At 49.8% G+C, this 20,308-nt stretch overlaps 1 protein-coding gene across 5 annotated transcripts in view; it reads left to right on the top strand.

Moving 5' to 3' along the window:
* Positions 1 to 20,308, top strand: part of Hspa12a (heat shock protein family A (Hsp70) member 12A) — a 152,686-nt gene that overhangs the window by 99,890 nt on the left and 32,488 nt on the right. For all 5 annotated transcript variants that reach the window (XM_047552485.1, XM_047552481.1, XM_047552482.1 and 2 more), the window contains one exon: positions 19,429 to 19,514. In XM_047552485.1, coding sequence (XP_047408441.1) covers positions 19,429 to 19,514 — 86 coding nt within the window. The remainder of the gene's footprint in view (positions 1 to 19,428; positions 19,515 to 20,308) is intronic.

Genomic DNA, 20,308 nt, shown 5'->3' with positions numbered 1-20,308 from the left:
AAGTGACAACCGGCTGGCAAGCACCCCTGCTGGCAATGAAGTCATGCTGTTTCCTCAGGGCAAGCCAAGACTCTGAATGTCTGCATGGGATATTGGGGTGGCCAGGAGGCTGAGGAAGGGATTGTGGGGTCACAGCATTCAGCTTGGGCCTGGTGGTTTGGGAGGGCACCCCAAAAGGAGAATTTGTGAGGCCATTTTCTGTTGCTGTAATAAAATGCCTGAGACCAGGTAGTATATAAAGAATAGAGGTTTATTTGGTTCATGATTTTGGAGGTTGGGAAGGCCAAGAACATGGTGCTGCCATCTGCTCAGCATCTGGTGGGGGCCTTCTTACTGCAGCATAACTGGTGGAAGGTAGCACAGGGTCAGTGTGCTAGCTCTGATCTCTGTCTTCCTTTTATTATAAAGCCACTAATGCTATTGGGGGACCCTCCCCTTAGGACCTCATCTTATCCTGATTACTGCTCAAAGGCCCCACCTGCAAATATAAGCATATGAATTGAGGATTAAAATTCCAATACCTGGACTTTTGGAGCACACATTCAAACCATAGCAGGGACTGTGGGAAGCAGAGAATTGTCTGCCTAAGGAGATCAACCTTTGGGGGTGTCATCAGAAAATGCGTAGGAAGTGGTACCAGAGACCCAGCAAGTACCTAATTCTGCTTATTGCTTGTGGGGTCTGGCCAGATCTTTCTCAGGAGAGGCTGCTGGGAGTGTGAGTGTGTGTGTGCATGTGTGCACGCCTGTGAATGTGCGTGTGTGTGTAGGGAGAGGGAGAGTGAGTAATAGAGATGGAGGAGAAGGAGGCAGAGAGACAGAGAAGACCCAGGAAGAGAGAGAGACAGAAGTTGGAAGCTTCTGGTTGTTTTCCCTTGGGGCTCCTCTGGTTCATTCAGATGTGAACCCACGAGGACAGGGCTGGTCACAGACATCAATTCTGTCCCAACACTGTACTTGTTGGGCCTTCAGTGAATATTCCCTAGTGAGCTCCCAAATGCCACATGGAGGGGCAGAGCCTGCCATGCTTGGGAAGGGAGACCAGCCCCCAGGATGGGATTTAGTAAAGAACCAGGGGAATGTCAGGGTTCACCAGGTCCTGCTTGGTTTATTTTCACATTTTTGGTTGAATGCATGCTCACAGCAACTGACTTTCTTGCTGGGTGGCATTCTGGAGTGGCGGGGCCTTCCTGTGGAGTAAGACCCTAGGCACACAAGCAAGCTGGGTCCTTTTACTGTTTCCCTCCAAAATCTTGGTGCGTGGACAGGGGGAGCAGGAGGAGCCACTTTCTAATGAAATATTAGCAACAAGGTTCAAATAAATAGCAAGACACAAACACAGAAGCCAAAGACACAGGGGCTCTGTGGTGGGATGACTGCTCTGCTATGACTCTCTGGAAACCCAGGCTTTTCTGCCCCAGGATAGCAGCCTGCTCCTCTCCCAGGATCCTCTCCACACCACACCTCGCCAGGCTCCAGCCCATGACTGGTGTCTTCCCAAGAGAGGATCTGTAGACTGCTTCCATCTCCGAATCTGCTTACAAAATTCAAGGTACGCCTCCCCTACTTACACCCCCTCCTCTCAGGGCTCAGAGCCTGCTGGGGCCATGTGACCATCCTGTGCACACCGCCATTCCCAGCTCCTGGCTTGCTCCCAAATTTAGCAACTGAATATCAGAACTCTCACCACATCAATGATTAAAGCCAAGGTCACTGCCAGTTGGAAAGCTGGTCAGCAATGAAGCCAGGTGCTTGGGGCTCTGTGTGAGGTCCTGGATTCTCTCCCCTGCAGGGTGGCAGAATTTCTGTCCCATTTGGGAGGTCAAGGGTTGAAGCCAGAAGCAATACTGGGGCCTGCAGTGGGCTGAGTGGGCATGGCAGTTCTAGAGTCCTTCTGGTAGGGTCTCCGACACGTGCTCTCTTTGGGAAGCAGTGTTATACTGGGGGATCAGCTCAAGTCTGGGTCCAAGCCTCCACCCCTCTGTTTACTTGTGGTGGATGCCTGGATAGGCCCCGAACCTTCCTGAACTTTCAGTTCTGTTTCCTCATCTGGAGGATGGAGCTGAGAAAAGCAGCCAAAGATTAAGGTAAGACCCCACAGGGAGAGAGGGGGTGGTGGCCACCTGATGGTTTCTGAGCCCAGGCCTGGATAGTCATCCCTACCCTGGATAGTTCTTGTGACATTTCCTTGTGGCCTTGTCCCAAACCACAAAAAGCCACTCCCAAGACCCAGTCAGTCCCTCCCAAGGAGGAGCAAGGACTGGACACTCCCCAGCTGCAGGCTCAGTAGAAGGCACAGAAATGGACCTGAACAGTGGCCCCAGCTCTCCTCCTAGAGTTCAGGGCTGGTGCTGTGGTGCCTCACCTGGGGCCACTCCATCAAGGGTGGAGCATGGCTCCACCAAGCAGAGCATGGCTCATGCCTGGGCAGAGGTGACCCTGGCCTAGATATTGGGGTGTGGACAGAGGCCCTCAGCTGGGCATTAGGCAAAATGACAGATGAGTCTGGAAGGCCCAGCCCCTCTGCCGGGAGGTGTGTTGGCAGTGGGTGGAAGCAGCTGGGTTCTACAGAGCGGAGCGAGCAGAGAGCTCCCTTCCAGGCGGGGCCTCTGCTCCCACCGCAATGTGTGTTTGCAGCCGGCAGGAAGCCTCATTCCAGGTGTTCCAGTGGTCTCCCCAGGTCCCTTGTCACCGGGCAGCTTTGCTTCCTATTAGCTGGTGCTAATGCTGGTGCCCTATCTCCTGCAGAGGGCAGAGATGTTGGGGTGAGGCTGCTGCCTGCTGGTGGCACAGCAGGATGGAAGGAGGGGACAGTGTACCGGGCACATGGTGGCATGTTGGGGGCCTGGTGACAAATATTTGCTTATCCATTATCTTGGATAAATTGAATGCATTGCCTGTAATTAAAAAGATGAGAGGGTTCACAGGGAAGCCTGGGTTTCTGACGGCTTTGTTGGCTGTCCCTGTGTGGCACGGCTCTCCAGTTTGCACACTCTTCTTCACGCCACGGGTCCGTCATTCAGCTGTATTGTTCTTCTTCATCTCAATTGTACCGATGTTTTCTTAGGGCGGAGCGAAGGGAAAGTTGTTGTGTGCACAGATGGAACTCAGGCTTGGAGTCATCAGACCTGGATTCAAGTCAACTTTGCCTCTTGCTGGCTGCAAGGGAGGCTTTATCCCTGTTACGTGTCAGTTTCTGTAAAGCAGCGTAATGGTGCAGGGTGGAGCGAGGACACCATTCGAAGGTGGGCAGAGGGCAAAGCTGGGTAAGGATGTGACCTCAGCAGCCCAGGTTAGGGACCTTAATTGTTTGTCTTTATTATTATTTTTTGCTCAATTTATGTTCCATAGGGCATTCAAAGTTAAGTGTGCAGCTCATGGATTGTTGCATATGGCTATACCTATGTGTGATGGGTGGAATAATGCCCCCCAATATATCTGCTGTGGTCCCCCCAAGTTCATATGTTGAAACCCTGTCACCAAGGAGGTGGTGTAGGAGGTGAGGCCTTTGGCAGGTGATTAGGTCACGAGGGCAGAACCCTCACAAAGGGGATTGGTGCCCTTATAAAGAGGCCCCAGAGCTGCCCTGCCCTTCTGCCCCCACTGTGAGAAGGTGCCATCTCTGATAGCCACCAATCACTGAATTTGCCCACAACTGGATCTTGGATTTCTCAGTTTTCAGGGCTGAGAAGTTAATTTCTGTTGTTTATAAGCCACCCAGTTTGTGGTATTTGCTTGGAGCAGCCTGAACAGAACAAGACAGTGTCCATCCTTCGCCCCCAGGGACACATTCCTAACATGTTACCATGGCAGAAGGACTTTACAGATGTGCTTAGGTGAAGAACCTGGAGATGAGGAGGTCATCCTGCGGTGTCTGGTGGCCAGTGTAATCACAGCATCCTTAGAGATGAAAGAAAGCAGGAGAACGGGAGGCAGAGAGGTTCCAAGTTGGAGGAGGGACATGAGCTAAGAAATGCAGATGTCCTCCAGGCCAGGAATGGATTCTCCCTGGAGCCTCCGGGTGGAACTGGCCCTGTTGACACCTGGACTTCAGCCCAGTGAGACCCATTTCAGACGTCTGACCTCCAGAACAGTCAGAGAATAAATTTGTCTGGTTTTAAGTCCCTACGTTGGCAGTAATTTATTATAGCAGCAATAGGAATCCATGTAATATAACCATGCCAGTCAAAATACAGGATGATTTCATCCTTCCAGAAAGTTCTCTGTGCTCCTTCCCAGTGCCTGTACCCCTTGGACTAGTCGTGCCTGTTCTTGAACTTCCTGTGAGTGGAGTTGTAGCGAATGTGCGCCTTGGTCCCCAGGATCTCATACTCTCTGTGGTGCTTTGGGATTTATGTTGGTAGCTGGCTCCATTTTGGTTGGGAGTAGTAATCCTTTGCATGGGTGTGCCATCCTTTGTCTATCCCCACTCCTGTGGGATTGAGGTTAGATTGTTTCCACTTTGGGGGCATTAAGAAAAAAACTATGAACATTCTGGAACATTCCTTCTCATGGATGCAAACACTCGTTTCTCATGGGTGAAGTGCTCATGGTGGGGTAGAGCACTAGTGGTGGTCCTGGGGTGGGCATATGTTCAACTGTTCGCAGGAGGGAGGCCTAGCTGGCTTGGGGACAGGTGCTAATGGCTGCCTGCTTGTCTGCAGTGGTTTCTGGAGTGTATAGTGACATGGTGACAAGGGTGGTGCTTTCCCTGGGCCAGGCAGAGGGCTTGGAGGCTGCGAGGTGGCACATTCAGTTGGGACCCCTCAGCCAGTGTGCCCTCCGGGTCTGGGGAAGGGACGGCAGGCTGGAGCTTTCCCTTGGGGTCCCCACTGTAACCCTGTAAGTGGGAGAGTTGTGGTTGTAGAAACTGAGGCCAGGGACAGAGTCCTGTCTGCCTCAGAGCTGGGGAGGACAGAACCTGGTATCCCCCTTGGTATCTTCCAGCTCACTCTGGGCCTCAGTCCCATCCTTCGCCCCTGGAAGAGTGGCTCAGGGCTGCGTCTGTCTGGAGGGCAGCCATGAGGTCAGCTCCTCCACGGCAGCGCCTTTCTCTCTGGAGTCTATGCATGAGACTCGCTGTGGCGTGACAGATGGCTTCCCAGATGGCAGGGAGCACAGCCCAGCTGGTCCAAGGGATCGTGTGAGGGGCAGCAATGACAGGAGGCAGTGGTCGGAGGCTAACGGAGGCTCCCAATTGGTTATGTTGGATCTGCTACGAAGGGCAGTCCAGAGCTCCAGCTTGAGGCTGGGAATGACCTAGGTGGTTGCATGCGGACACGGGGGACAGTCTGGAGGCGGAGGGTGCAGGGCCCTCTAGGAAGATCCTGCGGAGCTTTGGGCCGTCCTCCCCGCCCTACCCTTCCCATCTTGCTCACTCGGCACACCAGCCCTCGCAGCGGCCTGCCAAGCATGGCTTCCCAGAGCCTTCCCCACCCGCCTCCCTCTGTCAGCCTGTCCTCAGACCTCTAAGACCCTGACCCCAGCATGTCAGAATGAGCTTACCTGCAGAATAAAAGTTTACAGTGCTTTTATTTGCAATATTTCATTTGAAGTCACTCCCTGAAAATGCGCGGTTAGACTCATGATCGAAAGACCTGTGACGCATGTCCTCTGGACCCGACTGACTGACACCTGGCCGGTGGCAGAGAGGGCTGGGCAGACACACGGGGTGCCGGCTGGGTGGGGAGGGGGCATTTCTCATGGCCCCTCGTTGTCCTACTTTCCAGGCAGTGCTGAAGTGGTTGCTCTGGGGCCTGTTTCCCCACTCCATGTTTAGTTCCTAGAACCTCCTTGTTCATTAACCCACAATGTTCTGAGCTTTGTGTCCTTACTATTCAGGACCCTCCCAGACTAGGTCTGTGGAGAGGGAGAGAGGCCGGGAGGTCGAGGGTGGGGAGAGTGGGCCTGGGCCGGTGTCCCTGAGACTGTCCCCACTTTTCCTAGTCTGAGGCCTTCCTGTGGACACCTCCCACAGCCAGTACCCTGGACTCAGGCATTCCGGGCTCAGTGGGGTGTGCCTGGAGGGAGTCAGCCTGGTCACTCTGTGATGGGTCTGGAGCATTCCGCTCTGCAGAGGAGAGGGCAGCTGCTTAATTGAGTTCCAGACAGAGCTGTTAAAGATAACAATGAAGTCAGAGAGGCCGTCCTTCAGGCTTAATCAGGCGGGCAGGCCTGCGTCCTGGGAGGGACAGGCCTGTGGGACAGCAATAATGCAAAACCAGAGACGGACCACCCGGGTGCCCACAGCCTCCTCCCTGAACCCAGACTCTGGCTGTTGGCCCTCTTGCATGGCTGTGAGTGTGCAAAGTCCTGTTCCCTGGACCCAAGCACTGTGGGTTGGAGTGTGGGGGCTGGAACAAGGGGCCCTGGAAGCCGTGCCTGCTGACACTCTCGTGTGTACATGACACGCAGTGACATGTGAACACCGTGATGAGTCTGAATATTTTAAGCTATTGAGTGGTCTCCCCAGGACCCCTGAACACAGTGTCTGTGTTATTTCCCGGCATTTCTGTGGGCTGTGAGGACTGCTGTCCTCACCACAGCCCAGTAAAGAATTTGGAGGGACTCGTGTTTGCATTTTCGTTTGGTTCTGGGGCAGGAGTGGGGAGTCAGCGGGGGTGGGAGTTGTTTGCTCTGTTCCTGCTGTAGTTGCTCACACCAGAGTTTTTATTTTGTTTTAAGTGATACTGATTTGCCTTAAGTTCAAATTCAAAAGCTGACAAACTTTGGTGACCAGGTTTGCCTTCGCTGGGCAACAGTCAGGTATACTGTGAAAGAGGGGGTCCCTGCCAGCCTCGTCACCCTGCTTGGCATTATGTGAGCCAGGGATGCTGGAGGGGGGCCCTTGGGTCCTCCCCCTGCTCGGTGGAGAAGCCAGGAGGTAAACCCTATTCCCTAGGAAGCACCTTTCTGTGGCTTTGTATTTCTGGGATTAGACTTGAGCAAATCCAGCCCTGGGGGAATCAAGTGTTCGTTTGGTGAGATCTTTGTTTTACCTCCCTGTCTGGCTCTGGAAGTTACGATATTCTATTTCAACTCCCTCGGAGAGCAGTTACTTTTGAAATTTTGCCATGAGTGCTTAACTTAGCAAAATCTAATGTTAATCAATAACTCGACCCAGTTTACTAATTCTCTTTTTGTAAGAAGGTAAATCTCCCACTGAAGATTTTGTATTTAGAAAGTAAGGAGCAATTAGGGATTTTAAGCTTAAATGGTCTTAAATGTCTGTGAAAGGATCTGCTCTCCTTCCTCCTAACCTGTGAGTTGGCTGCCATGGGGGAAGGTGTTGCTCACGCCAGGGTGGCCTGTTTCCAGTGGGGCAGTGGCTGCTGGTGTATCCCTCTGCCCTGGGCAGCTTCTCCAGGACTTCTCCCCAGGCCACAGAAGACGGTCCTGGCTTGTCCTCCCCGAGGGACCTTTTGAGCCCCTCTGGCATTTGTCTTCTCTTCCCTTCGCCTTCTGAAGGCTGCAGTTCTGACCCAAGCAATGGTCACAGCACGTGCCCTCCTGTAACGGTGAGGCTGTGCCTCCTGCAGGTTGTTCCGTGCCTGCTGCTTGTCTTACCAGTGGGGTGTGGGGTGAGTGCGGGGAGCTCAGCCCCTCTGCCAGCAGCAGGATGCCTGGACCTTGGGGATAACTGGCTTGTTCTTGGGCCAGTGACTTCAGAGTATCTAAGTGAAAAGTGAAAACATAGCCAAGATGGGTGCTGCCCCTACTTGGTACCCACGTTCTTCTGTTGCCAGAGCATGGGGTGTTGGGAACGGGCCAGTGCCAGCGGCTGCCTCAGCCCTGGTCCCAAAGTCTGGAGTCAGCAGCCAGATTCACCCTGGAGGAGGGAGGGAGCCTGCCCAGGTGGCAGGGGGCAGGGGGTAGGGGATGTTGCTCCCAGGACCCAGGGCTATGCTCCTGAGGACAGGCAGGGCAGGGGACAGTTTTCCTTACAAAACTGTTTCTAGCAGCTCTTTATTTTTTAAAATTGAGACATGATTCCTATATCATAACATTTGCCATTTCAAGGTATATAATTCAGTGGTTTTTAGAATTTGCTATTAAATTCCAGAAAGTTTCCATCACCTTGTGAAGAAGGCAGTGCCAACCAGCAGTCCTGCCCATTTCCCAGAGCTCTAGTTGTCACTGCCCCTTGCTGCCCCCTGCTGGTGGGGAAGATCCCAGTCAGCCATGGAGTCCTGGCCCTCAGAGCTGGGATGTGACTGGGGAGGGGGCTCAGGCATCCAGAAAGGGACTTACTGGCTATGTGATTTTTATCTTTTTCTTCCTTGTATTTATCTGCTATTAAATGGGGCAAATCCTATCTCTGTGGGTTGTTTTTAGGGATAAAATGAGACACTGTAGGTAATGATAGCTGCACTTAAGACCTTTGTCTGCTTATTCTTATTTAATGCTCACTAATCCTGGGGGGTATGCTTCATTATTATCCCAAATTCATACATAAGGAAAACTGAGCTGCAGAGGAGTTTAGTAATTTGTTCAAGGTGATATAGCTTTGACAAAATCAGTTTTGATTTGCAAAGTGGGGAAAACCTGACTTGTTCACAGAAAAGGAAAATTAATTATTCCCCACTGGGGAGCCCAGACGTACAGTGGACTCCCCGGCGAGCTATCTCTGCTACTCATGGAGGTTCATCCAGTGATGGCTGCATCTGTGGTTTGACTGGCTTCACAATGGTGGCCTCTGGTGCTGGCTTCATGTCCTATTCCCAGGGTGCCCACTTAAGAGTCAGGACATCTCTTTCCCTAAACTTTTGTTCTAGTTAAGAAGGGAGAAATGACTTTGGGCGGACATAACATATCCTCTAAGACCAGTGAGTGACTGAGCTGGGTTTGACTCAGCCTTCCCAGGTCCAAGGTCCCTGTGCTTAATGGCAGCCACAGCCTCTGCAGTTTGGGAACATAGCAGGTGCTTAGTGATTCTTACACAAATCCAGAAAGTCTAGTTCCCACCCCACTTCCCTGAATTCTTTTGACCCTCTGTTGCTCTTCTGTGGCTCAGATAAATCTTGCCTCTGCTTGACTCTTGTACCGATAGGGAGTTTCATGCTTTAACGGGAATTTCCTTTTTTTTTGGTCTTTTTTGCTATTAAGTGTTATGGATACCTTTGTGCTTTTATGCAGCTTAGAGCAAGATGTGTTTTGGATGCAAAAATTCAGAAGAGGTTGCCTGCTAGGTGATGTAGCCCTTCAGTTCATGCCTTAGCACAACACCTTTGTATAAGAACATAGTGCTCCTGGGCTGGGTATATGGCTCAGTTGCTAGAGTGCCTGCCTCGCAAGCACAAGGCCCTGGGTTCAATCCCCAGCACCGCAAAAAAGAACATGGTGCTCCTGTCTTTGGATGGATCCAGCCCTGCTTGGGGGATGTTCCCCAAAGTGAGTATCTCTGTGCAGTGCACAAACTGCACAGCTATCCTGGGACATCACCGCCATTAAGGAACTCCCAAGGCATTGACAAAGTTGAAAGTTTGTGCTCAGTTTCCCCAGGCATAGGTCATGTGGTGGGTTGAGAGGTGGGCTTCTATCTGGATGCAATGTAACTCTTTGTCATTAGAGGGTTCAGTGGAAAGGAGGTGAATCCAGCTGTACCATCTCCCCTGACCTCACATCCTGATCCCTCTCCCCATCCAGGGACAGATGAAGGATTTTTCATTCCAACTGGTCTGGAATGGCAGAGGCTTTCCTTAGCCTCAGAACAGCTGTAGCAGCTGTACCATAGCCTCTGCAGGCTGATCTGTCCTGAGGCTTGTCACGATGAATTGGGGAAGTAAAAACCTGGAACTTCGGGGCCCAGGCAGGTGAAATCTTTCTTGGAGTGGGAAAGAGTTTGTACATTGACCTGCTCAGTTTTAAAATGTGAAACTGGGCTTCCTTGTAGAAGACAGAAAGCTGAAGTCATGGCCATGTGGCTTCTCAAGTTCTCCTTGGTTCTTCAGAAAGTGCCCCTGAGCAGACAGCCTGAGTGGGACTCCCTCACCCCTGGCAACACCAGCCCTCATGTTTCCCGTCACTAAGAGTTTCCCTGAAGGTTCCATTTGCCAAGTGTCTGTCTGGTGAGATTAACAAGCCTGGAGAAGAAAATGTGAAGGAAGTGCACGCGCTGACCTTATACTTAAGCGAGGACTCTGCCTTCCTAGGGTGAAAGGCCTGGTCCTTATCTCAGTAGAAGATGGACTGATTTGATGATGATGATGATGATGATAAAGATGATGATGGTGGGAATGATTACAATAGGGAACAAAATAACATCTATAACTTACTGGGTGCTTGCCATGTGCCAACTTTTATAGTGTTTATTTCATTTAGCTACCATAAAGCATGTCACCACAATCACCACCTCTACCACTACAGTTTTCTAGGTGAACAGGAAGTTAAGTAGCTCACCCTAGGGCATGCGTCTGGGAAGTGGCCAGGCTGGGATTTGAGTTCGGGCTTTCCTGACTCTGAACTTGTATCTCTGACCTCCATGTTCTCAGTAGACTCCTCCCCTATCTCAATCTTGGGATTTTGAAGAATCAAATGCTTTGTAAATGGAACCCCTGTTCTTCTTAGGAGCTCAGGAAGAATGAGCCATGTGGTCAGCTGAGCCTGAGGTAGAGAGAGTGACTACCAGGACTGGGGAAGCCCTGTGACTGTGACCTCCTGACTTCCCCCGCAGTATCTGCTTATTTGTGAAATGGGGATTTACATTCACATCAGCTGTGATTTGAATGTGTGCCTCAAATTGCATGTGTTGGAAACGGAATCCCCAATGCAACGGTGTTGAGAGGCGGACCCTTTCAGAGGTGATGGGTCTTTCGGGGTCTGCTCTCATGCATGCATTCATCCTAGGAGTGGGCTCCTGATGAAAGGAGGGGTTCTGACCCTTCCTGCCTCACTCTCTTGCCCTTCCGCCTTCTGTCATGGGATGACATAGCAAGCAGGCCCTTGCCCAATGTTGGCCACTAGACCTTGGAATTCCCAGCCTCCCAAACTCTAAAAAATGTGTTCTTTATAAATTACTCGGTCTCAGGTATTTTGTCATAGCAGCTCAAAATGAACCAAGCAACATCTATCTTGTAGTTCTGTCTGTTAAGAGGAATGAAATCTGCACATGGCCCTGCATTTGGCCTAATACAGGGGTCAGGCTTGGAGTCAGAGAGTGCTGGATCTCAACTGGACCCCAACTGACCGCGAGGGCTTCTTTCTTAAACTTCTAGTCTTCACTTTTCTTATGCATTGAATGGGAACAACAGGAGCACCTCACAGCAACCCCATGAGGCAGGATTTCCTGAGATACTCCTGTCAAGCTCTTGGCCTGGCCCACAATTCACTTTTATCAAGAGTGGACTACGAGAGCTTTCCTGATAGACTTCTGCATTTGTAATTCCTCATAATTTCAAATTAATAATTCGAGTTTGGATAACCTTGAGAAAAAACCTAAAGTAAACAATAGACATAAATATCTGATCCCATGGAGGAATTCCAAGGATGGTTGGCGGGCTGCTATTTCAGAGGGCTTCTCAGGCACTTCCTCCTCTGTTCATTGAGGCATGGTGACGGGGGCCCTGGGATGGCCAGTTTTCACTTCACAGAGCGAGAGTGGGACCCAAGGAGAGGCAGCTTCCTGAGGCTCCGCACCTCTGCCCCCTCTACCTGCTGTGACAGTATTTTTTCTTTGTCTGGAGCTGCTTTGTTTTCCTATGTTTCTCCAAGAACAGCAGCCAAAGAGCCCACTCGAGCTTCGCTCCTTTCCACAGCTTCCCTGGTTCTTAGGAGGCATATCCTTTAGGTCTGTACCCCAAGCTGATGACCTGACCTGCCACCCCTGCACCCCCAGGCCAAGGTCAACCCAGGCTGAGAGTGAAGGACACCGTGACTGCATGCTGGGACCTCGCGGGAACACGCACCGTATCCACCCTGCAGGAGGACTCAGGGCTTGCTCTGTGGCACAAAGGGTCACGAGGTGCTTTCCGACATCAGTGTTTCAGCTTGCCCTTCTTCTCTGGGGTGAGAACCACAGAAAGATGCCAGGCTGTCACTAAGACTTACTGCCCCTCCTGAACAGCACAGAATTCCAGCTCATTGGATGAACAAAGCAAAACAAGTGTGTCCTGGTCCTTAAGATGACGCTGCCTCTCTGCCAGGGCAGGCTCCCCCATTTCTCAGATTTGGAAGGGGCTCCAATAGTGGGCCAGGGAACAACCCCACGCCTCCTCTGAGGCCCAGGTTTGCAGAGGGGTGACCAAGTCTAGGAGCTATGGGTGATTGCCAGAGGGCCCTGTCTCTGAGTGGATGGAGCAACCATCCTGGTAGTGAGTGTCCAGCTGCTGGCTGCTCTGTCTTGGTGGTCAGGGGCACCTCCACGGCCTTGGCCCCAGAGGAGCCAGCTCGAAGTACACCCTTCACCCGCCCTGAGACCAGGTCCCGAACCTCCCCAGACCTTCACATGGTGTGTACAGGTTTAAACGAACTCACTGACCTAAGATGGCCGGGTGGAGCCTGCTGTGGCAGCACAGGCGCTCCACAGACTGCAGAAGAAAAGCCTGGTCTTGCTCTCCTGAATCTTCCATGTAACTGGGGGTGTTAAAATAGCCACTATTTATTAAGGAAAATTTAAGACATATAAAAGTAGAGCAAACAATGTGTCGAATTCTCATGAATCTGCCCTCAATTTTAATCATTATTAACTTGTGGCCGATCTTGTTCATCTCTGCCCTTCCCGTCCCATTGATCCTAGAAAAGATGTTTCATCTGTGATCATTTCAGAATGTATTCCTAGGGGACAAAGACTTAAAAATTATGTAACTATACCATTAATAATAATCCTTAATGTTATCAACATCCAGCCAGTGTTTGCCTTTCCCATTATCTCATAATGAAAAAGTTTTTGGATTTTTGAATTGGGATCCCATGAACATCCACACTGGGCAGTTACTGGAGTTGAACTGTTTTAAGTCTCTTTAAGCTGTAGCATTTGGTCTCAGGGCAGAGTGGAGGAGCCTGGGAGCTAATGACAGATGCAAATTCTCCAGCCTGGGCCTACCGGATCAGAAGCTCTAGGGGTAGGACCAGAAACAGGATCCAATGCACATCAGAGTTTGAGAATCCTGGTTCGTAGGTTTCCGCTCCTTGCCTGTTTATTTCCCCTAATTTTATTTCTTGGAGAAATGTGGCTATTGTAGAGTTTCCCACATCTGGGTTTTGCCAGTTGATCACCAGTCACTGATTGACAGTTTCCCTTCTCCTGGTACCCACAGAATTGAGAAATCTCTCCACTCTCAGAGGGGGCCGGCCTTTGGTGGTAGAGTCTCAGAGGACAAGGCAGAGCTGGCGTGCTGTGGAAGCAGGGCAAGCGCTCTTCCACACCGGGGACAGTGTGTGCAGAGCCTGGAGGCTGGTCAGGCACAGATGTTCTAGGGTCTGAGGGTGGGCTTGGCCGGCCAAAGACGGAATAGAGAGAGGGGGCCACGGATGGATGGAGGTGCAGCTTTGACGGGATGGATTTTACCCAGTGTGGAGTAGTCGTCAGGGACACTCCTGACAAAGCTGAGAATGTGAGCAGACTTAATGCTCTGACCAGGTGGCTCTGATTTACAGGGTGACTGTGGCTTGGTGGGGCAGGCCCAGGACAGGAGCCCTGGTCCAGTTTGGGAGGATCTGGAGCAAGGCTGTGGTGGTAACTTGGCAGGGGACAGTGAATGTGAGAGATGCTAGGAAGCAGGACTGTCAGGCCTTGGGGGTAGAAGGAGAAGGGACTGAGTACAGCTGATCTGTCTGGGCAGCGATGGTTCCCTGGCAAAAGGGGTGTCTGAGGAGGGAGATGGATCCAGGAGATTTGGAAGCTGATCCCAGTTGTCAGAGGTAACTCGCAATGTGCATTGCTGGTGTCCTGACCCCGGTGTGGCTAGGCTACCCCTGCTGCAAAACGCCTCACTGGCCCTTCCAATCTGGAGCTGCTGAATTCACTTTTGGTCACACATGGAAGCATCCATCTCCCCATCCCCATCCATCCATGCAACATCCACCTTCCTTCCTCCTCTCATCCCTTTAACATGTGAGTACCTGTGACAGGTCAGGAGCTGGAGAGTCAGGGATGAAGTAAGACACAACCCTGCCCCACTGAGCAGAGTCTGTGTGGAAGAGAGGCCAGGTGGACAGGAGTATCTTGGAACCACGTGTGGGGTGATCTGGTGGAGCCCTGCCAAATACTGGGGGCAGCTGGGCAGGGGCTGCAAGGTTGCCGAATATAATTCTTGACAACTGTTGGTCTAGAAAGTATTTCCTCCCCTCTCCCAGCAATTGCCTGGGCACACAGAGGCCCAAGTAGGAGGTCCACAAATCAGTGCATGAACCTGTGGTTAAGAGAGGGAAAGTGAACCGCCCATTGACAATCAGGGGTGGCAGTGACTCGGGTTTCACTCTCTCTGGGGAAACCCAGTGCCCCTGTTCTCCCATTGGGGCATCTCGTCTTCTGGACTGGAGGCAGGAAGAGTAAGTAGAAGAGGCTGCCCAGTGTCGTGGACCTGGTGCAGACCTCCATTCAGCCTTTCCACCACGGAAAATGCTCGTTTCCATAATTGTTATTTAGCATTTGGAGAGCAGTTATTTTACACCCAGTGTTCTTCATAGGGTCTCCTGTTCATGCCAATAAAATTTCCATTTACTCTGGACATCAACCACGGTGATTAAAAAAAAAAAGCCCATAAATTATTTACTGAAATGGAAGCTCAGCTTACGGTAATAATGCATTAGTTCAGCTAGCCATGATGCCTGTTAGAGGGTCATAAAGATTTTTTATTTTCTTCTTAAAAGACATTTGCAAGTAACCTACACATGACCTTGAACTGATCAATTTTCAAAGAGGACACTGGGAGGAGGGTGCATAAGGAGAGAAAGAGAGAGGGCTTTTATTCAAAAAGCCTAATTTTAGGCAGTGGTCAGCAGATGCCTGTCCTCACAGCCCGCAGGAAAAGAGAAATGAGGAAAAAATTCATGTGCATGCACATGCGCGTGTGTGTAATGTGTGTGTGTGTGTGTGTGTGTGTGTGTGTGTGTGTAATTTTTAAAATAAGGACCAGACCTTAAAAATCCTTTAGAAATGGGTATTTCTTTGATAGATACCTAAATCCGAAGCTGGTGAGAAGGACTGTTTGGAGACTCGAGCCTGTTCGCTATTGTTGAGACCACCTGTCACTTTCACAAGAGTCTGGAGCTCCATGGAATAAAGTCAGCCCAATGGTTCTGTCTTCATCTTTAAAAGCGTTGCATATACGGAGCAGGATCGATCTGTGTGTCTCAGAGCCTGTGTTCTGCTCACGGCCCTTTGCTGAGTAATGTCTCCTGCAGAGGAGCGAAGTGAGTTGGTGAATTATGACTGTCTTTGAGGTTCTCTCAGCAAGGCTATTTTTTAATTTTAAGAATGTCTGCTTTGATTAAAGCCATTAGAGCTGGGAGCAAATAAAAATGTGTTTGAATTGTACATGTCTTGCATTTTATAGCAGGAACCCCAATGAAGCCTGAGATTTAATTCTTGCTCCATTGAAAGGCAAGTGAGGAGGATTCAATGACCAAGTTAAACTAGGTCCCCCTCGACTGCCTGGTTTGGGGTTCCAAAAAGCCCCGTGGTAGGAAACTTGTTGTTCAAGTAACTCTTTTATTTATTTGCCCTGTATATTGCTTCAAAATATTTTTAAAAATTTATTTATACCCTCTTCTTTGCTGCAAATGTTATTTTTAAATGACATGGTTGAAGAGTATGTTAGGGACAGGAGGGTTTGAGGTCTAAGAGCAAACCTGTGAACACTCTGACCAACTTGTTTTTATATTCATTAACCTTTAGAAGATCATCTGCACACTATGTGACCAAAGTGGTATTAAATTATCTAATAGCAAAGCAGACCTGATGATTCATTGCTGGTTAATAGTAAGTTCCAGGGTCTCTTCCCTTCTACTTAACCAGTTTTGTGACTGATGATTTGCGTTCTTGAAGCGGTCAGCGTATTTCCGATTCTGTGAGACCATGGAATCCCTCTGTGTCGTGGATGTCAGGGTAACTTAGTGCTTGACAAGAAAGGTGCTCTGGGTGGTCTTTATGTAATCTACCTGGAGCGGTGGGTAGGTGTTTTTCAGTGTTCCAGATCCTTGGGCTCTGCCCTTGACCACATTTCCTGATAAAGCATTTTCCTTTCATCTCTCTTTTAGTAGTCTTTCTTCCCTGTTTCCACAGCTGGGGCCTGAAATTTCTTTTCTTCGGCTAAACCTGCCATATAAAAACCTGCCATATAGAAACCTCTATTCAGGTTGAGTTTTTGGCTTCTCGTATGTTCCCAATGTGCCCCAGTCGACCTGTGTATACTGGAAACTTGCATAGGTGGAAGCAGCCTGGGGCAGAGGTCACTGAGCTAGCTTTGCAGAGGCAGTGCGAATGGTGTGTAGCCTTCCTTACTGTGGGTGATGGCTCGGCATGGCTGAGGGAAGCGCGCTGCCTGTCCTCTGTTAGCTCATATCGCTCAGATAGCCATAGATGAATAGATAACCACCACTGACCTTTTCATGTTTAGTCCTAAGGCGTGAAAGATCGCAAGCCTTATTGGGATCATTGGCACACCAGAATTAATTGAACTTTCCACTGTTACTCTTCAGGGGATAAGGTCGGCTTTTCCACAGTCTTTTCCCCATGAAGTTTTGAGCACCACTTTGACATTCTAAATAGCACAGAGAGAGATCAACCGAAAATAAATGTGTCTCTGCAGCCTTTGTATATTCCTCCGCTGGGTTGGTGGGCACTCACTGGTGAGTTATCTTTAACTTGGACTCTGTAGATGTGCAGATGTGGGTGTGCCCAGTTTGCAAATACCTATGAAAATGTTTCCATTCCATTCCTTCTAAGCCGATCAGTTTTAAATCATTGCATAATGTAGCTGAATTTTAATTTATGATGGAAGAAGTTCATGAAGTTCAACTGCCTCTAGGCCTAGAGAGTAATCAGCAAGTCAAATGATTTGTTTAGTACTTCCCCAGAGGCAGTGGGACAGGGAGGTATGGGGAGAACAACAGCAACAAAAAATCCTTGATTACTGCCCTCAGAGTCCCCTGGGGTCCAAGGCATGTGTTCAGTGTGTGGCTAGACCCATGCTATTTTGCAAGTCAGTGGGATGACCCAGGACATGCTTGGAGAAGGGCTGAGTGATGGGATAATTAGAATCAAGCAACAGCAGGGTGGATGGATTGTCAGTGGATAATAGCTTGTTTGCTAATTGCCAACACCAGATTTTCTGGGTAATTAGACATTTGGTTTCTTCCAAGACCTTCTGTGCAAATGTGGACACATGGCCGTAGGTCTTCCAGGTAGCAGGTGGAGAGAGGGCAGCTCCTGGGGCCAGATGGCATCTCTCCAAAGGCTGCCCAAGGGGCAGGAAGGAAATATCATGAACGGGTGGAAGGATCACCGGACTGGGACCCTCAGTGGAGAGGCAGAGTCCCCCCTTCTTTTATGGAAGGTGGTACCCTTGTGCTGGGAGATTAGCAAAGATGTCGGAGTTCAGCAGGCTGGTGGAGGAACGCAGCTTACTTCTCCATTCTCTATTTTTTGTTAATATTTAAATTTGTTCTAATTAGTTGTACGTGACAGTAGAATGCATTTATGCGTTCTGATAAATCATCCATACATGGAGTATAATTTCTCACTTTTCTGATTGTACGTGTTGTAGGATCACATCAATCTTGCAGTCATTTATGTACATGAGCTAACATTATTACCTCCATTCTCTTTGGAAAAGCACAGGACCACGGGATCTAATAGAAATAGGAAATAAATCGCTCCCCCCCACCAGATGAGCACTTGTTTTAAAAACTTTTTTATTATGATAAAGTGTATGTAATGAAATTTGGCATTTTAACCATTTTTAACTGTACAGTTCAGGGCCATGAATTATATTCTCAATGTTGTGTAACCTTCACTGCTATTTATTTCTAAAACTTTTCATCACCCCAATCAGGACCTTTGTGCTCATTAAGCAATAACTCCCCATTCTTCCTCCCTCCAATTCCTGGTAACCTCTAATCTACTTTCTCTCTCTGCAAATTTGCCTATTATGGATATTAAATATAAGTGAAATTATATAGTATTTATTCTTTTGTGTCCAGATTATTTCACTTAGCATGTTTTCTGTTTTGTCCTTGTGGTAGCATGTATAAGAATATCATTCCTTTTTATAGTTGAATACTATTCCTTCATATGTATGTACCACATTTTATTTATCTACTTATCTGTTCATAGACACGTGGGTTGTTTCTGTGTTCTGACTGTTGTGAATAGTGCTATAATGAACATTCACACATAAGTACCTCTTCAAGTCAAGTCCCTGTTTTCAATTCTTTTGAGGAGATACCTAGAGGTAGGATTACTGGGTCATACGGTAATTTTATATTTGACTTTTTAAGAAACCACTAAACTGTTTCCAGGATGACTGTACCATTTTACATTCTCACTAGCAATGCATAGAGTTCCAATTTCTTCTCATGTTTTCCTACACTTGTTACTGTCCTTACTTTTTTTAAAGAAATTGTTGTCATCCTAGTGGGTGTGGTGTATCTCATAGTTTGGATTTGCATTATTTCTCTAATTGGTTAATGACATTTAGCACATTTTCATAAGCTTCCTGACCGTTTGCATGTCTTCTCTGAGAAATGCCTATTCAACCTTTTACCTCCGTAATCTCGTGGCTCTCCCAGAGCTGGAGCTAAGCCTCGTGGGGAGGAGAAAGCATGAGCTTGCAGAGAGGGGAGGCAGCTGTGCAGATTCCAGGTCTTTCGGTTTCATCCCTTGGCTGTTGGGTTCTCGCTGTGATGATGCTGTTTGAGTTCCCACACAATTGCAGAAGATTTTGCAGGAGCCTGGGGTTAATGCAAGGTGACTTAGCAGAAGAGGCAGATGGAGCTGCTCCTCGTGCCGCCTCAGAAGCAGCCAGGCCTTTCCCAGACACCTTGAGCCCTCCTACCAGCTATTAGGCTACACATTAAATGGAGCAGGACACACCAAGTATGGCTCCTGGGATTCATAGGTGCAGGGTCCAGCCTCTGTCCCCAGAGAGAGCACACACAGGTCCAGCAAGGCCCCAGAGCAGCCAAACAAAATGCTGGGGCCTTTTGGGGACTGAATTGTATGTATCTCCTGCTTGGTGGAGGTTGGGTGGCATAGTGAGAGAATTTATAGTCCCTGGGAGAAAAGGGACAGGGACATCTCACTGGGTCAGGCTCTAATACCAAACCCAAAGGGGTACTGCTATGGACATGGACACCCTGCATTCTGGCTAGGGTTGGGCCCTGCTTCCAGGGAGCCCGGTGCCTGAGGAGCGAAGCCATACAGGCCTCACTTCTGCTCCTGGGACCAGCCTGTGCCACATCTAAGGGGGGACTTCATCTTTCCTTTCAGAAACAGCCCCCACCTCTGCATATTCATCTCCAGCCCGGAGTCTTGGGGACACAGGAATCACGCCTCTGTCTCCTTCCCATATTGTGGTAAGAAGTGTGTGCATGTGTGCACGCGTGCATGTGTGTGACTGGCTACCTTTTCCTTCTGTGTCTGCTCTCACTGTTCAGGCCACTGGACAGCCCCTCACGTCCACTGGGTGGAGATTTAACTGCCCAAGGTACCAGCCGTGTGAGCCCTGCCAAGCCCCTTCCCCACTCTGGGTCTAGAAAGGCTTTCCACGGCGAGGCCCGGGCTTCCAGAGTCGCCGGCCTGGGTGAGTGACACCAGTAGGCAGGCTGGGAGCAGCTTTTAAAGGCCGGTTCCAGCCACCACAGGCATCCGCTAGGAAGGAGGTGAATTAGTGAAACACAGTGGCTTTGCCCTCCGCTGCTACCTGCCACGTCTAAGAGCCTGTGGCTGGGGTATTGCTTCTGCAACAGTTTGCCCAGGAGAGAAGACCAGAGCAGGATTTCTCGCCAGTGAGGGGCTGGAGCCTGGGCCATTGCTCATACCCTCCCCACCCTCCCCTGCACTGTAAGAGGAGGTGGTCCCTGTGGGGTTGCTGTTCAGAGGGGCATCCACGCAGCCACCACAGGTGCCTGAGGAAAGGGCAGCTTTGCCTGAGCTGCGCAGCTCACAAGGACCCTGCTGGCAAGAGCTTCGGAGCTTGGCAGTGGATGTCGACCTGTCCTGGTTTCTTGGAACTGTCCCCCTATTGCACACAAAGACCTGCACCCTGGACACTCCCTCAGTCCTGGCAGTGGTGAGGGTTGGTCACCTGTGGCCAGGTCCCGTGGTTTCCAAACGCTGCACCCTGAAGGTTCCCTACAGGAGCTTCAGA

The sequence above is a fragment of the Sciurus carolinensis genome, chromosome 5 (assembly GCF_902686445.1).
Source record: "Sciurus carolinensis chromosome 5, mSciCar1.2, whole genome shotgun sequence".
Taxonomy (NCBI): Eukaryota; Metazoa; Chordata; class Mammalia; order Rodentia; family Sciuridae; genus Sciurus; species Sciurus carolinensis.
This window is presented reverse-complemented; position numbering and strand designations above follow the sequence as displayed.